Genomic DNA, 18856 nt, shown 5'->3' with positions numbered 1-18856 from the left:
CTTTTAGAGTCCTTGGAGGTCTTCAAAGAAAACATGATTTTATTTTTTTAAATGAATCCATATCATACAGGTAGTAATACTAGGGAAGAGATGAAAACTATTCTTCAGTACAGGCCAACATGTTTGTGGTGTACGTGCTGGCTTAATGTTCTGTTGATGTTTATGCCACAAACGAAAGCAATGTTAGTATTATAATGATTGAAATAGCATACTGTATATCAAAGAGTAACATTGTGGTTTAAGAATGCATGGATGATTGGGACTAAATTGGAATGCAAGCAGAAAGTTCACAAAATCAAAGTATAGAGAACAATTTCATATAAACACCCTAGAAGGAAAGGTGATGGGAAAAAGTGATTGATATTGATGATGACTGTAAAAATGACGGAAAAGCCATTTTATTGATGATAAAATATGTTGCTAGTGGTCTTTGGGAGGAAATGATTTGTGAGGTTTGTTTTCCTTATTCATTTGCACATGTACAGTAAGTAGCTTGGATGTTGCTGTGACATTAAACTCTGGTTGGAGACATTTTTAAGTGATCTAAGAAGGTGTTCCTGACATGATGGGTGTAGGAATATACTGTCTTTAGAGGTTGTTGGAGGATGGCATGCTTAATACTCATGGAATATTTAAAAGTTACAAATTTAATTGTAAGTTTGGCCAACACCATTGTTGATATTTCGTAGTTATCTTTGTTGTCTGTTTTTTAGCATAATATTTTTGCTCTTGAACTGTTGTGGAAGTTTTTTATAATAGGAAATTTTTGTTCTTTTTCTGCTTATATATTAGGAGGATTACAGGAACTCTATTGTATGAATATGATCAGTTAAATTTATATATTTTGGATTGTCTGTCAAGTTTTGCTGGATGAACTTCCCATATACAGTAAGCTTAACATCACACTTTATGGAATTTATTGCCTTTGCTATTGGCGTTCAAACTGTAGTCTATTTTGGGGTTGCAAGGAAAAGTGTTATAACAAGGGCTTCTCCAGTCTTTAAAGCCTGCCTGCAAGTTAGTTGTATGAGAGGCTGATCAGATCCTCTGACTTTTGAGTTTGCAACTTTACACAGTTGTTGAAATGTGAAGCCTGTATTTTACATTACAGCTGGGAAGTTGGTGGCGAGCTTCTAGGTCATGCTGCAGTTAGTGTCTTGATCCCAAATGGGTGAGGGGTTGTGTCCAAATTCTTAATATTTTGGAAACGCTGAAAGTCATAATGGTAATTGAGGCGAAAGGAATGGAGTATGGAAAAGACTGTAATAGAGTAAACCAAGTTTTGTGTACCCATTTCATATTCCCCAAGTGTAGTTAACAGCATCACACAAGGTTAGTTAAAGAACAAGCTTACAAATATGGATGAAAAAGAAAGGAAGATGGCATGGGACTAGACTCAGTGGATTCCAAGGAGGTCATTGTAGTATTGCCAGTGGAAATAGATGACAAATATTGAACCAAAAGTAGCTGGGGTTAGTAGAGACAAAAAAATGGAGTTTGCCTATCAGGGTCTGATGCCAAATCATGTGAAAAATATATCCCAAAGATATCCCAAAATATCTTAGAGGATGACTGAAGCATATCACTTGATCTTGCTTTACAGAATATGTACTCTCAGTTGGAAAGAGATGAAAGATGCCTAGTGCACTAGATAAATAGATTGAGATTTTCTTGCATGCTAATATTCAATTCACTGCATTCTTCTAGAATGCCTACGTCACACCCCATAAAAAAATTATTACTGTAATGGTAAATCAAGTATTTCCCCCATGTAGGGTGGGGCATTATGGAACAAGGCTACCAGTCTTCATCACAAGGTAGTCCAACAATAACAATATAGTCTGGGACTTTTCATTAGCAGGTATGCTGGAAGTTTGTGTGGTGGTACACTGAATGGTTTCAGAATTTAAGTAACCAATACAGGATATCTGATCTTCTTTTAAATAGTTATAATTGCCACTGACTGAAAAGTTTCACTGCAGATTGCTGTCCATTGCTTTGTTGTGGGCATACTTTATGTTTGTTAGGTAAAGGTGTGGAAAACTTAAAAATTTTCTACAGTGGTTTAATTTTTTTTTTTTGAATGGTGTACATGTAAACTTTGTTTTTGAATTCTAAATTGGGATGATGCATTTCTGTGTTGAAGAATTCATATTTTATATATAAAGGAAATTTTAAGTGCTGAAATGCATTGATTTGTACCTTATCCTAAGTTTTACACCTTATTCTTGTAATAAATTATTTATTTCATAGAATTTATATTTTTACTACACTGTATTTTGTTTATTATTGTACCAGTACATTCTTTATTGGCTATCATTTAGTTCTTAATAAATAAACTGTAGAACTGGGTCCTTCATAAATAAGTTAGAATACTAATTGTCATAAAGTCTGTAAAGTGTGGGAGAAAAACTAAGATTCTTTTGCAGGTGATGATGATGGACCACTCATTTAGGAGCCTCTTCATATTGTTTGCAGGGGCTGATGACAACTCTGCGTACAGGGCCTATGGGTTTGATGGCACATAGAACCTCCTCCTCTCCTGGGAGTGGGACAGGAGGAGGAGAAGGAGGCAGCAGTATTGGTGGTGTTTCTAGCATAGCCACATGCCCTGTGTGTGGGCGTGATTTCCGAGGGCCTTACCAAGCCACTCTTCTCAGGCGTCACATGAGGACTCATACAGGAGAGAAGCCATATGCGTGTCCCCACTGCTTTTATCGAGCAAACATCTCCAGCAACCTCACGAGACACATACGCACCCGTCATTCAGATCAGTATCAGCAGAGTTTGTCTGTACGATCAGATCACCACCACCACGTTATGGAAGCACCATCTACAGCTGCAACCACCACTATTGAAGCTGCTACTCCCACATCTACACTTAATACCACTGACAGCTCACAGTTTGTAGCAAATCATGGATTCGCCACCCCCAATATTTTATATAAATATCAAAGCTAGCCTTTACAAAAATTGACTGATAACGTATGTATGGTTTAATAGAAGTGGTTTGGCATGAGACCTCAGTTCCAGTAAAGTTATTTTATTTTAATCTTTAATTTGAAAGCTTAACCTGACAGAAGACCTGTGTGATTTAGTGCTTCTGAGTCTGAATAAACAAATCAGGAAATTTTGTTGTTAATGCTCTCAGAATCATAGACACATACTTTTGTTAAGCTATAGTAATATGTATAAGGAAGTCAGTACTGATTTGTATTTATCTTGATTTTTGGTTATTTGTTCATGAGTATATTTAGTTTGGGTATGATTTATGTTTTTCACTACAGATATAAAAGTTAATTTTTGACTCTGTTAATTTTATGTGGGTAGAAGCTTTATGTATTTGTTATTGGTGAAAATTTATTGTAGGTGACACACACACTTTTTTTTCTTTCTTTTGAAGCTTCTGGCTCTTCTGTTAGTAGATCATGAGTCTTTTGGTGAAGAGACCCTGTTTACTTGTGTTATGTTGAAAATTTTGATATCCAATGCAGTGTTATGTGATTGGATATCCGAATGTGACAGTGTTTTAAGGCAAATATTTTGACATGGAACATCTGAATGCAAGAGCCAGCTACAGTATCTAATAAGGAATCGAAACTAGCTTTTTTTAGAAAAAATACCAACTGGGAACTATACAATTTATTAACTGTTGCACACCAGAAAGTAGAAGTTGTAATTGTATGTTGTACTTGGAATGTGTGCATGTGTTGGTGAGTGTTAGTGCTCTAAGGTGCTGATAACGTGTAATGGCCAGTGTTCAGAGCAGTTCCGCCCGTCTGTCCGCTGTGCAGGAAGAGGTTCCAGGGGCCCAACAAGCAATATGTGCTGACACGCCACATGTCTACCACACATGCCGTGGAAAAGCCTTACGGATGTCCACACTGCTCGTATCGTGCTGCACGCCGGGACCATGTTTCGCGACATGTCAGGATGGTGCATACACCTCGACTTCATGCCCTGGCAGCAGCAGCTACACTTGCTGCTCTCCCTCATCAAGATGACAGTCAGCAACCTCATTCTGTTTTGGATGAAATTCCTCACCACCATCACCATCATCAGGGTGACGTTCAGCATCATCTCCAAGAAGAAGTCCAACAACAAACTGAATAAAAATTCCATTGATGACAGTGATTTCTTTATCATACTTGCATCTACCTCCTATCCAAGTACCTGGAACCCAAAGTAGGCTTGAGTTTACAAGTGGTTCTAATGAATCAGCACTCCTAGATCAGATTTGTAGGAGTTTCAGTAATTTTTAAAGTACAATGTGTTTCCCAGGATTATGTCAGTTTTCAGTATCTTTTATAGACTTGATGACTTTGTAATTGATATCTAATTTTCACCCGGCAAGTGGGGATCTGATAGTGAGTGTTCATGCAATGTGTTCCTGATTGAGTGATGTTGTTACAGGCGGATGTAGCTGGATCATCTGCAGTGCACTCTCCCTCCCTGGAGCGGATGCGGATAGAGGCGGCATGGCTGTGATGGAAGAGGCGCATGATGTTACCTAATAATGGAAGAGCCTTCAAAACGATAGTACAAATTCCGCCTTGATGCGTCTGATAATCCACACTGGGGAAAGACCATTTGCTTGTTCACACTGTCCGTATCGTGCCAACATTCGCACGAATCTTACCCGACACATTGCCATTCAGCATTCAGGTCATGGGAGCAGAATGTCTAGCTCACTGCCATTGCCATCTTCCTATAATTTTCCTACCTCTTCCTCATCTGTACATTCCAGGATTCCAAATTCAAACAGTTTGTTTTTAACATCTGAAAGGAGATTTCAGTATAAAGATAGCAGAGAGAAAATGTGAGAATTGATGTAGATGTCATTTACAAAGCAAGGTCTTCATAGCTTTAATTGTCTTGTTTGATTGGTTAACTTTTAAAACCACTAGAACTATGATAAAGTACAGATGTTAAGTAGAGGAATATCATTCAAAAGAAAGGAGGTTTTTTTTATTTGGTAGAGCTTAAAACAATGTAAAATTCATCTCTGAATTGGCTGATGAAAAATCTTACTGTCTTCCAGAGGTCGGCCCTCTCCAGTGACGGTGGGAGTAGAGGGCTTTCCTCCTTAAGGACAGAGCTGTCCCAGCCTACAGCTATGACCTCCTCCTCCTCCTCTTCTTCCTCCTGTTCCTTCATGAACAGCAGTAGCAGCAGAGGAAGTTCTGCTGAGCAGCATCCTCAGTTTTCACAGCTTCCGTTTCCTCCTCCTCCTCCACATTTTGTAAGGGAAACAACAGTACAATGTGAGGTTTGTGGAAGGGCCTTTAGTGGGGCAAAGAGACGCTTCTTGTTGGAAAGACATGTCAGAATTCACACCGGAGAGAGACCTTTTCGATGTCCTTATTGCCCTCTGAACTTTACTCAGAGTGGAAACTTATCTCGCCATTGTCGACGGGCGCATACTCATATTTCATAACATGGGTGCAGTGCCCTGTAAAGTTTTTAGCCCTCTGGTATCTATCTGCATTCACTGTCTGCATTAACTCTGTGTCATCCAATATCAAGATCAGAAGGCTTTAACTTTGGTTTTAACTTTAGTCTTTCATTTTTGTATTTTTGTGTATGTGGAATATTTATATACAGTGTTTTGTAAAATATTGTATCATATTGAACATTTCACCAAGTACTGTATAGTATAGTATTAAAATAACTAGGTATCATTATTTTTATAATTTTCAAAAGTTTAGTTGAGTATTTATTTTGCTCAGAAATGTGATATATTTTTGTGATTTTACTTTTAAAAGGAAAATATACAGAAAGAAAATTATAAAGACAACAAACTTCTCGGAAGCAAAGGAACCAATGCTGGAAATCCTGTTATTTCACTACCAGCTTTCTTTTAAAATACCTTTATTTGTATGTGCAACAGATTACATAATATTATTGTACAAGCAGATAGGATAAAATACTGCTTAGAAATTATTTAATTGATTAATCACTTTTCTTGACAAAAGTCCAATGGACCACTGTCATTGTTTACAACATTTTGGTGCAGATGTTTTAAGGATCTTACATTCTTTTATATTTTACATAACTGGATACTGTATTAGATTCCTTTGGCTGTCTTGTGGGATTTTTTTTTTTGCAATAAATTTTATTACATGTAATGCATAGGGTTGTATTGTACAGAGATGTATGAACACTGTATATAGTGTGTGTTATTTCATACCATGGTGTGTTTGAAATGCATTTCATGATGCCCTTGGCAATTTTAATGTTAGTGCTGTATCTTCTGTGCCATTGTACAATTGTCCTAGAGCACCAGGTGCAGTCTTGCGATGTCATATTTACAAAGACAATAAAACCAGGTTATGATATTTTGGAGATGTTTCCATATCCCAAGTAAATAATCATCATACCATCGGAATATTTTAATTTTATTTAGTGAAAATTTTGAAATTTCATTACACCTCTGTGCTTAATGTAGCTATAGTAATTAGTATGCCAGTATAGATATGAATTATCTTAAATTAAAGAATGCTTTCTAGAAATTATTAAAAAAATAAAGTAGAGTACAGTGTATGTATTCACTTTTATATGGGCTAGTGTTTGAAGTGACTCATTATTCTTTGACTTACACTCAAGGTGCATTGTTGTAGGTGAATATAAGGTTGATTCTTTTGGGAATGACATAGAGGGAAATACGTAATATTTCATGGTAATTGATTATGTCCTTTAGTAGACAGATACACTAATATTTATATAAGTTAGCATACAGAAGTACATATTTAAAAACAGAAGAATAGTGAGATCTTCATTTAGTGTTCCCATTTCTTATCATTTAACAGTGGTGTATGTGTAAGTTCATAGTACAAACCACTACAGTGCTTTGATGGAGCTTCTTACTGGTGTAACAGATTGACTTGAGAATTATCAAGGTGTTTTTGCATCACCAGGAAATGCTCAACAAGGAGTATATACTGTGACACTTTGCTTTGCTGTCTCGCTTAGTTTCAAATGGGGATTGATTTACTTCTGCAATTTTTTTGTTCAGTATATTCATTATCTACCAGTCTCTATATTGTTTTTCACTGTACAATCAAGAAACCAGTGTCTCGATAATGCTCTCATCCCATTTTTTTCTGGCCTTCAAGTTTGGGCAATTTAATTATGAGTAATTCACACAAATTGAGCAGATGCCTTACTTTTTGCTTTATTTTATGTTGGTAATAAATTACTTGTTTTTATGGTGACTTTTTGTAGTTTTGAGTGAAGTATTTCATTTATCTAACACAATATTTTATTTACCAAAAGTTCCATTGTCTTCATTTACGTGATGTCTCTTAGGTGCTGTAGGGTGTGAGTTGGGTGAGCATAAGCTCTCCTCTTCTTCTAAATCACTTCTTCCCACTCTCTTCCTTGCTCTTCCTTTGCTGATTTGTTCTTTGCTTGCCCATAAAAGTGGGCTACCACTATAAGAATTGTTTGAGGTTTAAAAACAAAACATAGGTATATCTTTCATTCTTTGCACCTGTGGTGCAATATGGTATATATTTCATTCTTTGCACCTGTAATTTTGGTATTCTTATTTTCTAGTGTATTGCTGCTCATCATATGCTCTGCACTTACATTTCACGAGAAAAATTGGTTGTTTGCTGCTGTTGTGAGAACTACGCTGGTGGCTTTCTACCTAGCTTTAGTTTTCTGATTTTAAATCTTGTAATTGTGCTTGGAAATCTAGTCAGCCTTTCAGAAGATTTCTCATAAAGTCCATCATGTCTCTCTTGCTGGTTGCTGGCCCAAGTGGATGGAGCTTTGCAAATGACATCATTGATATCATTCTTTAGCACACACTGCTTGTATATCCAATTTAATGCCAGTGGAAGTAACTATTGTGTAGATGGGAGAGAAAGATGAAAATTGCCCAATTTAAGCCAGGTTTATCTGGTAATTTCATTAGTACCAGTGGAGATTAACCAATATTTTATTGTTTCTTTTTGTTATGATTTGTTTGTATTTTATACATATTTTCTAAGGAATTACAGTATTCCAAGAGAATACTGTAATTTCTTAGAAATTCCCTTGGTGTGCTATGTGGAAAGCTTAGACTCCTCTGAACATTATCATTACCTTTAATGTCCAGTTGATTCCATTCCCAAAATGCTGTTTCAGGTTATCTTTATGTATATCACATACTGATAGATTTCAAGAAACCTTTTATTGCATGAAGGATGACTCTTGAGTTTTTTAGAATTTTGTAAAGCATATATTTTTTTTTCTCAAAGGAAACGGAAGTGACAGATGATATATGTGAGTGGGCTGTTAGGAGAAATTATAAATACTGAATATGCAAAGACTGTTGTGAAGGCCCTTTGTTAAAAAATGCTTATTGGAAGTCATGTCTTTGAAGTGTTTTCTCAGAAATTATGGCTCCAGTTGGGCTCTGTCAATGGACAGGCTAATTTGTTGTACCACTATGGTACATTTCAATCATCTGTACTTTTGTGATATTCACCAGATACTGCTCAGTGCTGGGTCAATTTTTTTTAGATATTGGCTCCTGATTTGCCATGGGCCTATGTTAGAAGAGTAATATAATTAGTATGCTTAGTGTTGTGAGAGTCTGCTAAGGTGTCAGCCATCACCAACAACCTGTCCTTTATGTTTCAGGACGGAGGTGTGCTGACATCAGCGGTGGGGGGAGACAGGGGAGGAGGTAGAGGCTGGGGTGGAAGAGGGGAGTCTCGCCTTTTGATGCATCTTGAGGGAGATCTTCTCAACATGAAAGGTCATCTTGGTGCAGAGCTTTCGTGCCCTTTGTGTGGCTTTGTCTCTCAGGGCATTAACTCCCGTCAAAACTTTCATAATCATCTGCTAACACTGCGGGAAAAACCTTTTAAATATCCTTCTTGTCGCTGCGATGTCAAAGAAGTAACCTTAAAGCGTCACGCTGCTCCAGACTTCCTCCTTTACAAAATGCCGGCAGTGAAACATCTACGGCTACTTTAGAATCCAGTGGCGCGTCACTGTCTTCAAGTAGTGTGTCTGTACTGCAAGATTCTTTGGTTGTGGGACAGAGTTCTTTACCTGGTATTTCAAATGATGCTGTACCTGACTACTATCACTTGAACTGAATTTTGAATGTGTTAAGATTTGGATAAAAAAATGTGTAGACCTTGAATTTGGGAACAGCAGTGCCATTCATTACTGGTAGTTCTTTTTTTATTGTGACTTCTTTGGTTAGAAGGGATGAAGAAGTTTGAAGCACTAAATGCTGCTTACCAGATACACTTGAAGAAGACTGAGGCCCTATTTTCTTCGGCAGGTGGGCCACTTGTGCGGCGTTTGTGGGCGCATGTTTGTTCGCAAAGCAGACCAGGAACGTCACATGCTGACTCATATGGGTGTGCGGCCCCATTCTTGCCCCCACTGCACCTTCGCCTGTAATCGAAGTAGCAACCTTTATCGACATATACGCAGTGCTCACCGTGCCTTGATTTCACAGCCACATCAAGCAACACCTCATCCAGATATAAACTCTAGATCTGTTTCCCATTCTGTTCAAGGGCATTTACAATCTAGATAAATGTTGATGGTATTGTGTCATCAGTCCATTCTTTTGTTTTCATTAACTTTGTTCCCTCTTCATTCTGGATTTTGAAGAACTTACTACACCTGTGCAGGAATCTTGACTTTGTTATAAGTCTTCATAAAGATGTGCAGTATTTTGTGTATGTGTTAGTCAAGAGTGCCAAAATACAGGAGGTCTGAGATTGAGGTGTTGTTGTTGCAGGTGATGATCTGCCCCTACTGCCAGCGGATCTTCGAAGGAGGTGGCAGGAAGCAGAGATATGAACGACATGTTATCACTCATACGGGTGAGAAGCCCTTTGCTTGTCCTCACTGCCCCCCTACGATGGCCGTCAAAGTAATCTCCTCGTCATGTCGTCGGCGCTGCGGCTCATCCCAATGGGCAGAAAGTTGTTCCTCATCTCCACCTGCCACGCAAGAGCTATAGCAACAGACTTTAACTTACTTTGAAACATGATGATTTATATGTGGAATATCTTTATTTTCAGTTTTTCCAGGTCCTTGCAGTATTGTGCACATGTGAAAAATTAGTGTTAAAAACAGTTGAAGATGTAGTGTGTTGTCTTCCTTAATCGCAAAGCAAAAGTGATTTATTTTAAATATCAGTACTGTATTGTCATGAGTACTCAAAATTTAATTTTTCTCTTTGACTTATTGAAATTAGGGATTGAATTTAGTTTCTGTTGTTTGAAGCAACCGAAGCAAAATGAATTACCCCCTCCATCTTGGTTTTAACATGATCATGGAATACAGAATTAGCCATAAACCATTGATTTAATACTGCAGTTTCTAAAATGTGTACTCTTTTTAATACATGATAAGATGCAAACTCAGCAGCACAGTGTAATTTTTTATAACACAAAATGCATTTTACATACAAACCCATTAATGATATGTCACCTTTTGTACTTGCAATGGATTGCAGTTGCACCTTGTACTGTTCAAGAATAAGTCTTTACTTTGCTTGCCCAGACCTTGTATGGTGCTGAGTTATTCTTCATTCTTCTGTGCCTATCATGAGACAGGTAAGCGTGCACTGCATGGTGGAATGTAACTGGGAGGGAAAAAAATTGTCTATGAAACAACTCATAAATGCTATTAGCGAATAATGAACAAGTCATAGACCATAGGAATCAGTGGATCACTCACTCAAAATCACCGTCTGATGGCATAAATGACTCCTTCTATGGGCTCTCAAAGAGTGAAGCCTTGAGCCATACCTATATTTCAGAGACAGAAAGATCATGGTCGGCATGAAGTTGGTGGAACAGCAGACTGTAGCATGATGTGAATTGTGAGGGATTGGGGCTAATCTCTGCTCTAAGTAACCCTCAAAGACTACAAAATCCCTTGAGGAGAAGGTGAATATCTGCACTGTCAGTCATGTAGTTAGGGAAGTGGAATGGGCCGATTCCAGAGGTCGGGCCCTTTTGGAGAGGAATCAGATAACAGGATGCAGAAGTCAAAGGCAGAGGAAGCATGACAAGAACTAACACACTCAAAGAATGAGAGAGAGAGAGAGAGAGTGTTTCTTGTTCCCCATAAAGTGGGCTAAATTCGTTGCAAGGGGAAATGTTTTCATGGGTTGGTAGGGCACTCCTTATTAAGGGAAGACTTGAAGGAGTTGGTTACGTTCTTGTTCAGGCAACCCTTTACAAGTATGTTGAGATGTGTGAACACCACAGGCAAACAACTTGTGAACACCTCAGGCAAACAAACTTGGGTATTCTGGGTTACAACGGACCAAACACAAACGCAAAAATAATTTACTATAATTTGAATTCATACACTGCAATTCTAATTCAAGAGCAAAATTGTATAGTTTCAAAAATTCAGTTTTCAAAAACAGCTTCTAGGTAAATACCAATCAAGTAAAAATGTACTACAGTATGCAAAAAAGAATGAACAGGATATTGAAGGAAACTTTACTGTGAACTGAGCACTTCAAAACTTTACTGTGAACTGAGCACATGAAGTAAAGCAATGCAATTATTAGGTTACAAGGAATGAATCATGTTAGAGAAAAAGCACCAACCTAGGAAAAATGTTACTGGAGGAGAGAGGGTGACAATTTCCCCATAAAATTAACTTTACATGATGAAACACTTCAAGTTTATTAATGTTAGACAGTAATAACAGGAAAACACATACTAATGCTGAATGGGGGAAAGTGAAACTTACACAGGGCATCTGTAAGTTGAGAGGATAATTATACTATGGAAGCCAAAATGCACACATTGAAGACAATGAACACGATAAAATTGATAATGAAAAATGAAGTCACAGTGAAGTCGTTAAAAAGTTATATCACAGGAGAGCAATATGACGGCAGTGTTAACACTTATCAAGTAGTATGAGAGGTTAAAGAGTAACTGAGGTGCCGTAGGGTCTGGGTGTATGCGCCGAAGGCTTCTCAATCTTGATCAGTACAAGTTGGTATGATTGGGATCAGCTGCACAAAAGAAAAGCAATATATGGTTAAGGAATGTGTAATGAATTAGCACATTTTTGTGATGCTTAGGAAGAGAGTTTGTCAATGCAGTTGATTTCATTGTGGATTTATTTAATTTTCATTGGAAAACAAATGGGCATAATGAAGTACCTCTTGTTGTGCATTAATTTAGTTTTATTATTGGGAAAGATGTTTAGAGCAAGCGATTGTAGTTGAAGAGGCACTGAGTAATTTATAAACAATAATTTTTTCAGTTTTTTATGATGAGTAATGTATGTTGACTTGCTGTGATGGTATGGTACTTATGTAGGTGTTTCAGATATGATCAGTGGTAATGTTTAATAAAATAAATGATGTTGAACACTCTTCACTTTTTCATTGGCCATCTTTAAATATGCATTAATGTCAGCTTACCAACTAACAGTATCGATTGTGGAATGGATATTACTTTCTAGAGGGGTCAGTACCAAGTAGGTAATGCTGATTATTGGAAAGCTGCTGTGCAGATACCTAGTTAAACAGTAATTTTGTGTTTTCAGTAATTTAGGCTTTTCATTGTGACAAGGAAGCACAATTATTTATTATGATGTGCAATGGTTAATTGATCAATAGCTGATCAGTTTCAGGTACATGCCTTTTCCTACTTTAGTACAGTAGATCTAACATTTCACTTCCTACTCACCAATGATATAGCTGAAATTTATTGTGTGCTGAGTAATTATGTGTGTTTTTATCTTGGCAGTGAGCGTTTCTCATTGCTTCTCAGTTTTAGCTTGATGCTTTCTTGATTGTTTATGTTTCTTACTAGAACATAACAATAGATTGAGGTGACCTGTCTGAGCTTGAGATCTTTACCATTGGTTGGAGGTGTTTGGGGAGTCTCACTACCACTTTCACTACCACTTAGTGGGTAGTAAGGTTATGCAAGTCCAATAAAGATTGATGTATTCTGCTGTTATTGAATAGCAGAACTCATTCTTTTCTGATGGATTCATAAAACAACAGAACCATTCTGAGAAGTTTGTGCTTGGAATAACTGTCCTGTTAACATAGAATCTGTCAGGATGATTGAATAGGTAGTACAGTAATGTTTGTTGCTCTCTACTTGATACTAATATGGTAGACTGCATCACCAGTAGGTCTTCAGATGAGTATCTTAGTAGGAGACATGAAGTAGTCCTTAAATTTGGAGAGTGAACCTCCATTAAATAAGAAACAAAATGGAATTATGTCCATATAAGCATGGTGCTTGGGAGTAGGGGATAGCCACTTTAATGTAGCTCCTGCTTCAGTAGGCAGTTTGTCCACACTAAGCTGTTAATCTTAAAATGATTAACTTCCATACATTGGATTCCAATTGCCCCATTTTTTCCTGATCAGGAAACACTGCACATTGCCCAATCAGAATGTCTTAGTGAAAGTTGAAATGCATACCATTTAATGGCACATTAGTCATCTTAGTGTATTTATTTCAGAGGAACTTAGGCTGGGTTTCAAACTTGAGGATACAAGCAGTTGAATTTTTTTCTGTATAGGCTACCTCCACATTGTATTTGGGAAGTTTTCTCATGATCAACATCAAGTCAGTGTTTACTTAGGCCAAAATCAAATTTTTAAGAACTATAGGAAATATTTTACTAGTTGTGTGTCGCCTACACAAAAATGTCAACAGGGACCTCTAGAAAAAGTTGTTGCAACCACATTAATCATACAGTATAACATGGTATATCTTTGGACAAGGAAACCAGAGTCACACTGGCTTGTGTTGTTCAAGATTGAGAGGCCTGAGCAGTCCTAAATACAATGCCTGCTTCACTCTCACATTTTTTAAGACTGTTTTGGAGTAACTTCGTTTCTCTACCAAGGAATGGCTTTATCATGTTTTTTTGTGCAGTACCATGATTACTTCATTTGTCATTCCCATGGGTTCATTTTTATGTAATATTTGGTACTTTTTATGTGTGTTTTGCCCTAATGTAAGTTTGCTTACAGTAAGTGCATAGTTGGGATTATTAGTAAGTTTGTGGTTTTATGTTATTTTGTTCATTCATTATCAGTTTTTTCAATGTCTTCTTTCCCAGCTGGGCTGGATGTATGTGGACATTGTGTCACAATATTGGATATTTATTGTGACAGTTTTGATATCCAGTGTGATGTTTTAGAAACGATGTTTATAATAACGCATTTCACATTTCTTGGAACCATGTGAATTTTGCTTGGAAATTGCATTTTGTTGTTCTTTAGTGAGTGAAGGCCAGGGTTTTGGGTAGGTTAGGCCTTAAAGTTGTGTACTGAAATTTTTTGTTTTTGGCCTGTGATGTCCTACAATGCCTTAGCTTACTTGTCAAGATCTGCCCAAGTAAATTTGTAGCTCATCAGTGTTTTTGCTGGACAAGGATGCTCACTTTATGGGAGGGACATTCTGTGGCTGGCAAGGGGGTCAGTAGTTTCACTTCATCCACCAGAGATTGTGTAAAAGTTGTATGCTGAGGTCTACTGTATTGCTTCTTTTGGCCCTTTCTGTTTGTAGATCTCAGTTTTCCTTCCAGTACTGAGAAGAAGAGGAAGAAGGAAGTAGGCTCATATTCTTATTATATGAATAATTCTGCTGATCCATCAAGCATGATATTCAGGCCACATGCCACCCAACTTTATGAAGATATTTCTCCTTCTACATCCTTGTCTGCTTACCCTTCTCTGCTTGGTTCCTTTGAGCTTGCGATTTTGTTGTCCCCTCCTCCACCTCCAACAGTCTCTCTTTATGTGTCTTCAATTGCCAGTGCTAAGTTGACAGAGAAATCTACAACTTCTGTTAGAGTTAGCATAATAGCTATGCACTAAAGGTCACAGTCACAGACATTGAATAAGTAGTTAGATATGGGCTCAATCATTCAGATATTATCAATGTAAGGATAGCCATGCCTTTTAAACTACATAATTCAAGTGTATTAAGGTACAGAATTGCAAAGTCAGGTTTCATGTTTAGACAGATGGGTGATTTTGCCTTGGGCTTTGTAAAGAGCACCAATAGAAATTGTGTAGCACAAACTTGCTCGTGCAGTTACTAAGGTCTTATTTTTTGGGTTCTAAGTAATCTTTGAAGAGAAGGTACATTGCAAAATACGTGAAGGAAAGAGATTTTATCACTCTGAAAGCCCTTAAACACTCTCTCTCTCTCTCTCTCTCTCTCTCTCTCTCTCTCTCTCTCTCTCTCTCTCTCTCTCTCTCTCTCTCTCTCTCTCTCTCTCTCAGCATTATGATAAGGAAATATGAGCTTTCCTTAAATCATCCCTTCCCAAGTATTCAGTGAATATTTTGTAACAAATTCCAAAAGAATTTATGAAAGTGTAACTGAGTTTTAGTTTTAGCTTTGTAGAAGTGACATTTTTCATAATCATAAATTTCAGGGCAGATCACCTTGGTATGTTAAAAATTGTTATGTCCTTGAAAGTTTCATGAAATGCTAATGAAGTGTTACAATTCTTCCATGGACATGAAATAAATGGGAAATTTCTTCTTTGAAAAATATTGCTACAAGTTTATTTTATATTTTGAATAAAGTTTATGAGAACATTCTAAATACAGTCCTGTAATTTGTATGCAAAATGTTTGGACTATTTACATATTTAGCATATTTGAGTTTATTACAGTAGCATACTATTCATTTAGAGAAGCTCACTTCATTGAGCAGAAGTATTACTGTAAGCAAAAGCCACTTTGCAAATGAATAATTTTTTTATTATGGGTGAGACTTGTGGATTATGCAACCCAATGCCCTTATCTTGCCCGGGTCCAAGGAAGCCAGGAAAGCGAAGGGAAAAAATGAGATTTGATCATGAAATTTGACGTGTTGTTTGATTGGCATTTATTTGGGGGCAATCTGTAGTTAGTATTACAGTATTTCACATCTTGTACTATTGGTTTGTGGTTGAAATTTTCTTCACCAGTGAAAATCAGACTGGTTGCATGAAGGTATCAGTAAATGCAGAACAATTGGATCTTAGGCGTACTGTTTTACATAACTTATGCTGTAAAAATATGGATGTGCTCTCAGGTATGGCTACTCTTTTTTATTAAATTAGCAAGCGGACACATTTCTGCTTTTCACTTAAAAAATTTTGTTATCGAAAAGACAGGAAGGGAAACTAGACTATTTTTGAGATAAGATATTGGGTTATTATTTTTTTTATAAAATTTCATAATTTTATAATACCAGTTAGTAGTTTTCTCAGATGATTCCTGTGTATTTAAGGTGCATACCACAATTCACAAAGTACCCTGGTTTAACTGGAAGACATGATGTATCCATTTTTTTTTATCCTCTACACGAGTAGATTTCTGATGTTGTAGTAAAAAATCCAAGTTTTTAAATAATGTACTTGTAAGTTTTGTGGTGATTTATAAGCAAATTTGGCACTTTTTCACTTGATTCTTAATAAAAGTTAATCTTAAATTTTAAAGTAGGTCATGTTGACCACAGAGAAATGAGTGGTTCCATCATTCCAGTTTACTATATTTGAAATATCTGTGGCAGATTGTTCATCAGATTATGCATTTGGGTTTGTAAAATTAATATTTTTATGTAGTTTATCTAAGGATCTGTAAGAACACACACATACACCGTATTTAATTTTTTTTTTAACTCGGTTCTTATTATAATCACTGGTAATCATGTGGTTCCTTGATTGTATAATAAGGTATTGAGAGGCATTGTGGAGTAGTTGTGTGATTAGCTTTACTAAGCATAACAGTTTATACTGTGTATTCTCATCAGTGATGTATATCATCTAACAGCAGGAATAAAGGTGCGTTGCAGATGGTATCATCGAAGGGAAAAATAGTGGCGGCACCTCTGTAATTTGGATGAATTGGGTTTGCATTGACAGAGGCATTCGGTCTCTTGTTTTGGAGTTGAATATGGTGCTGCTGTTAGAGCCGCCTTATATCTTGCAGAGGTGGGCTGCCTCACATCAGCAGGAGAGCATCAGTGGCGGAGGCAGCAGTAGCAGTAGCGGCAGCAGAAGTGGAACTGTCCTGACATGCCCTAATTGCCCAAAGACCTTCAGTGGACCAGGACGCCAGCAGTTGTATGAGAGGCATGTCATGCGGTACATGCAAGGCTGTCGTCGCCTCCTCATTGCACATAGAGCCGTCAACTTATCCGTCTCAGGCGCCACATCAAGAGCATTCACCTACCTGGACAGTCGCAGTCAAGTGATTCTCGGGCTCATCCATTTCTGAATCCATCTGTTCGTCAAGGGCTCATTCCGTCAAGTGGGGAAGTTGGGAACCATGTGGTTGCACAGTCTGTGATTTCACCTGGACACACAACCTCCAGTCGAGATGTTGAGATGCAATCTTCCTTCCTTTCTGCAGCAGATGCTGCTTCAAGTGACTCCCACCACCACCATTTTGACAGAAGCAGTTATGAAGGAGCTAGTGCTGGTGCTGGAAATAGTCAGAGACAGTAAAAGTCAGGGTTCTTATAAACAGTGTGATATGTTTTTGCAGGTATAGAATATAGAGACTGTTGAAACCTCCTTATATTTTCATTTATTTTTCCACTTGTTTGTTAGGTTTCTTCTTTTGTTTTGTTCGCTGTTTTTGATGATGAGACTCCACAAACATAATTTTATTTTTAATCTGTTGTCTGTACATCAATAAGAATATTTTTAAAGAAATAACAGTGAAAATGGGTCTTGAAGGGAACCTCAGGCATTGTGGCAGAAACTCATTATATATCTCCAAGTTGAAATTTTTAAAAGCTACCTTATGAAGACCTTTGGAGCTAATGCAAGGTTTATACTTAAAGAACAGTACTATATATGTAACAACAAATTTTACTATGAACTGATGATTACACAAAAAAGTCCTCAGTATTATTGTCCATCTGTCTTGAATTTCTCTTCTCTCTTTTGCAACCTGAAAAATGCTTACTGCTAGATATTTTGTTAGTTTTCTTTTGATTATAGAGGCTCATTTTTCTAAAGTTGTTTTTCAATTAGTGCTATATTAATTTATTGGAGATATTTCTCATGTAAATTTAGAGCATTGAAAGGGAAGTCAAGATATTGTAGGGATACCAGGCCCCTTTGAAAGTTAACAAATTTTAAAATTGTTTCTAGATACAGTACATTAGTGAGGAGGAAGATCTTGCTGAGAAGGAAATTTTGAATGTTGAGGAGGCTGAGAGTGTAGCTGTGTTGTGTGTTTTCCCGCAGGGATTGGCTGTGCAGGTGCGACTTGGAGACGTGGCCTCGCTGGTGTGCCCTATGTGTGGAAAGGCCTTTGGTGGCCGTAATCGCCGTCAGATCCTGGAGAGACACATCGCTACTCACACTGGGCACAAACCTTTCACCTGTGGTCATTGCCCTTTCCGCTCCTCTCGTCAGGACACGCTCAAGACCCACATTGCCAGGATGCATAGGGAACATATTACTGTTGCTGCTTCTTCTGGAGGGGCTGGAGCAGGAGATGCTTCATTATCTCAAGCTCAAAGGGAATCAAATTCTATGTTGCGAATAAGTGGGATTAGAACCATGAGGGAGATGGTTACGTTTGATCATAGTCAACTGTTGCAAAACACTTCTCTTCAACAGAGAGAATCTTCAGCATCATCATCATTGCTTGAAAATCAGTCTGTCACTGCTGATCCTTCCCAAGCTAGCCCAACCCTATAGAAATGGCCATTAAATGCTAAACTAAGTTGATGGTAGTGTAAAGCAACACTTTTTGGATGGGTTGGTTTTTAGTTAGACATGTTATTTATTTTTCTGTCAAAGTGTTTTAGCCAGTTATCAAACATGAGTGATGAATTGTGCATTTGATGTGTGGTAAGCAAAAGAAAGAACC

At 37.4% G+C, this 18856-nt stretch overlaps 1 protein-coding gene across 14 annotated transcripts in view; it reads left to right on the top strand.

Moving 5' to 3' along the window:
- The window catches only part of LOC136841567 (protein tramtrack, beta isoform-like), a 125718-nt gene that overhangs the window by 69044 nt on the left and 37818 nt on the right, over positions 1–18856 (top strand). For 2 of the 14 annotated variants that reach the window (XM_067108550.1, XM_067108551.1), the window contains exon 5: positions 18226–18821. The exons of 9 other annotated variants lie outside the window; for them this stretch is intronic. In XM_067108550.1, the coding sequence (XP_066964651.1) occupies positions 18226–18684 (459 nt within the window). In that variant the 3' untranslated portion in view covers positions 18685–18821. Of the gene's footprint in view, positions 1–5041; positions 6340–16957; positions 17516–18225; positions 18822–18856 lie in introns of those variants that run through there. 3 more of the 14 variants (XM_067108549.1, XM_067108568.1, XM_067108553.1) reach the window with 3 other exon arrangements.

Source organism: Macrobrachium rosenbergii, chromosome 9 (genome assembly GCF_040412425.1).
Source record: "Macrobrachium rosenbergii isolate ZJJX-2024 chromosome 9, ASM4041242v1, whole genome shotgun sequence".
NCBI lineage: Eukaryota > Metazoa > Arthropoda > Malacostraca > Decapoda > Palaemonidae > Macrobrachium > Macrobrachium rosenbergii.
Note: the sequence above shows the minus strand (reverse complement) of the source record. Positions and strands in the feature narration are given on the sequence as shown.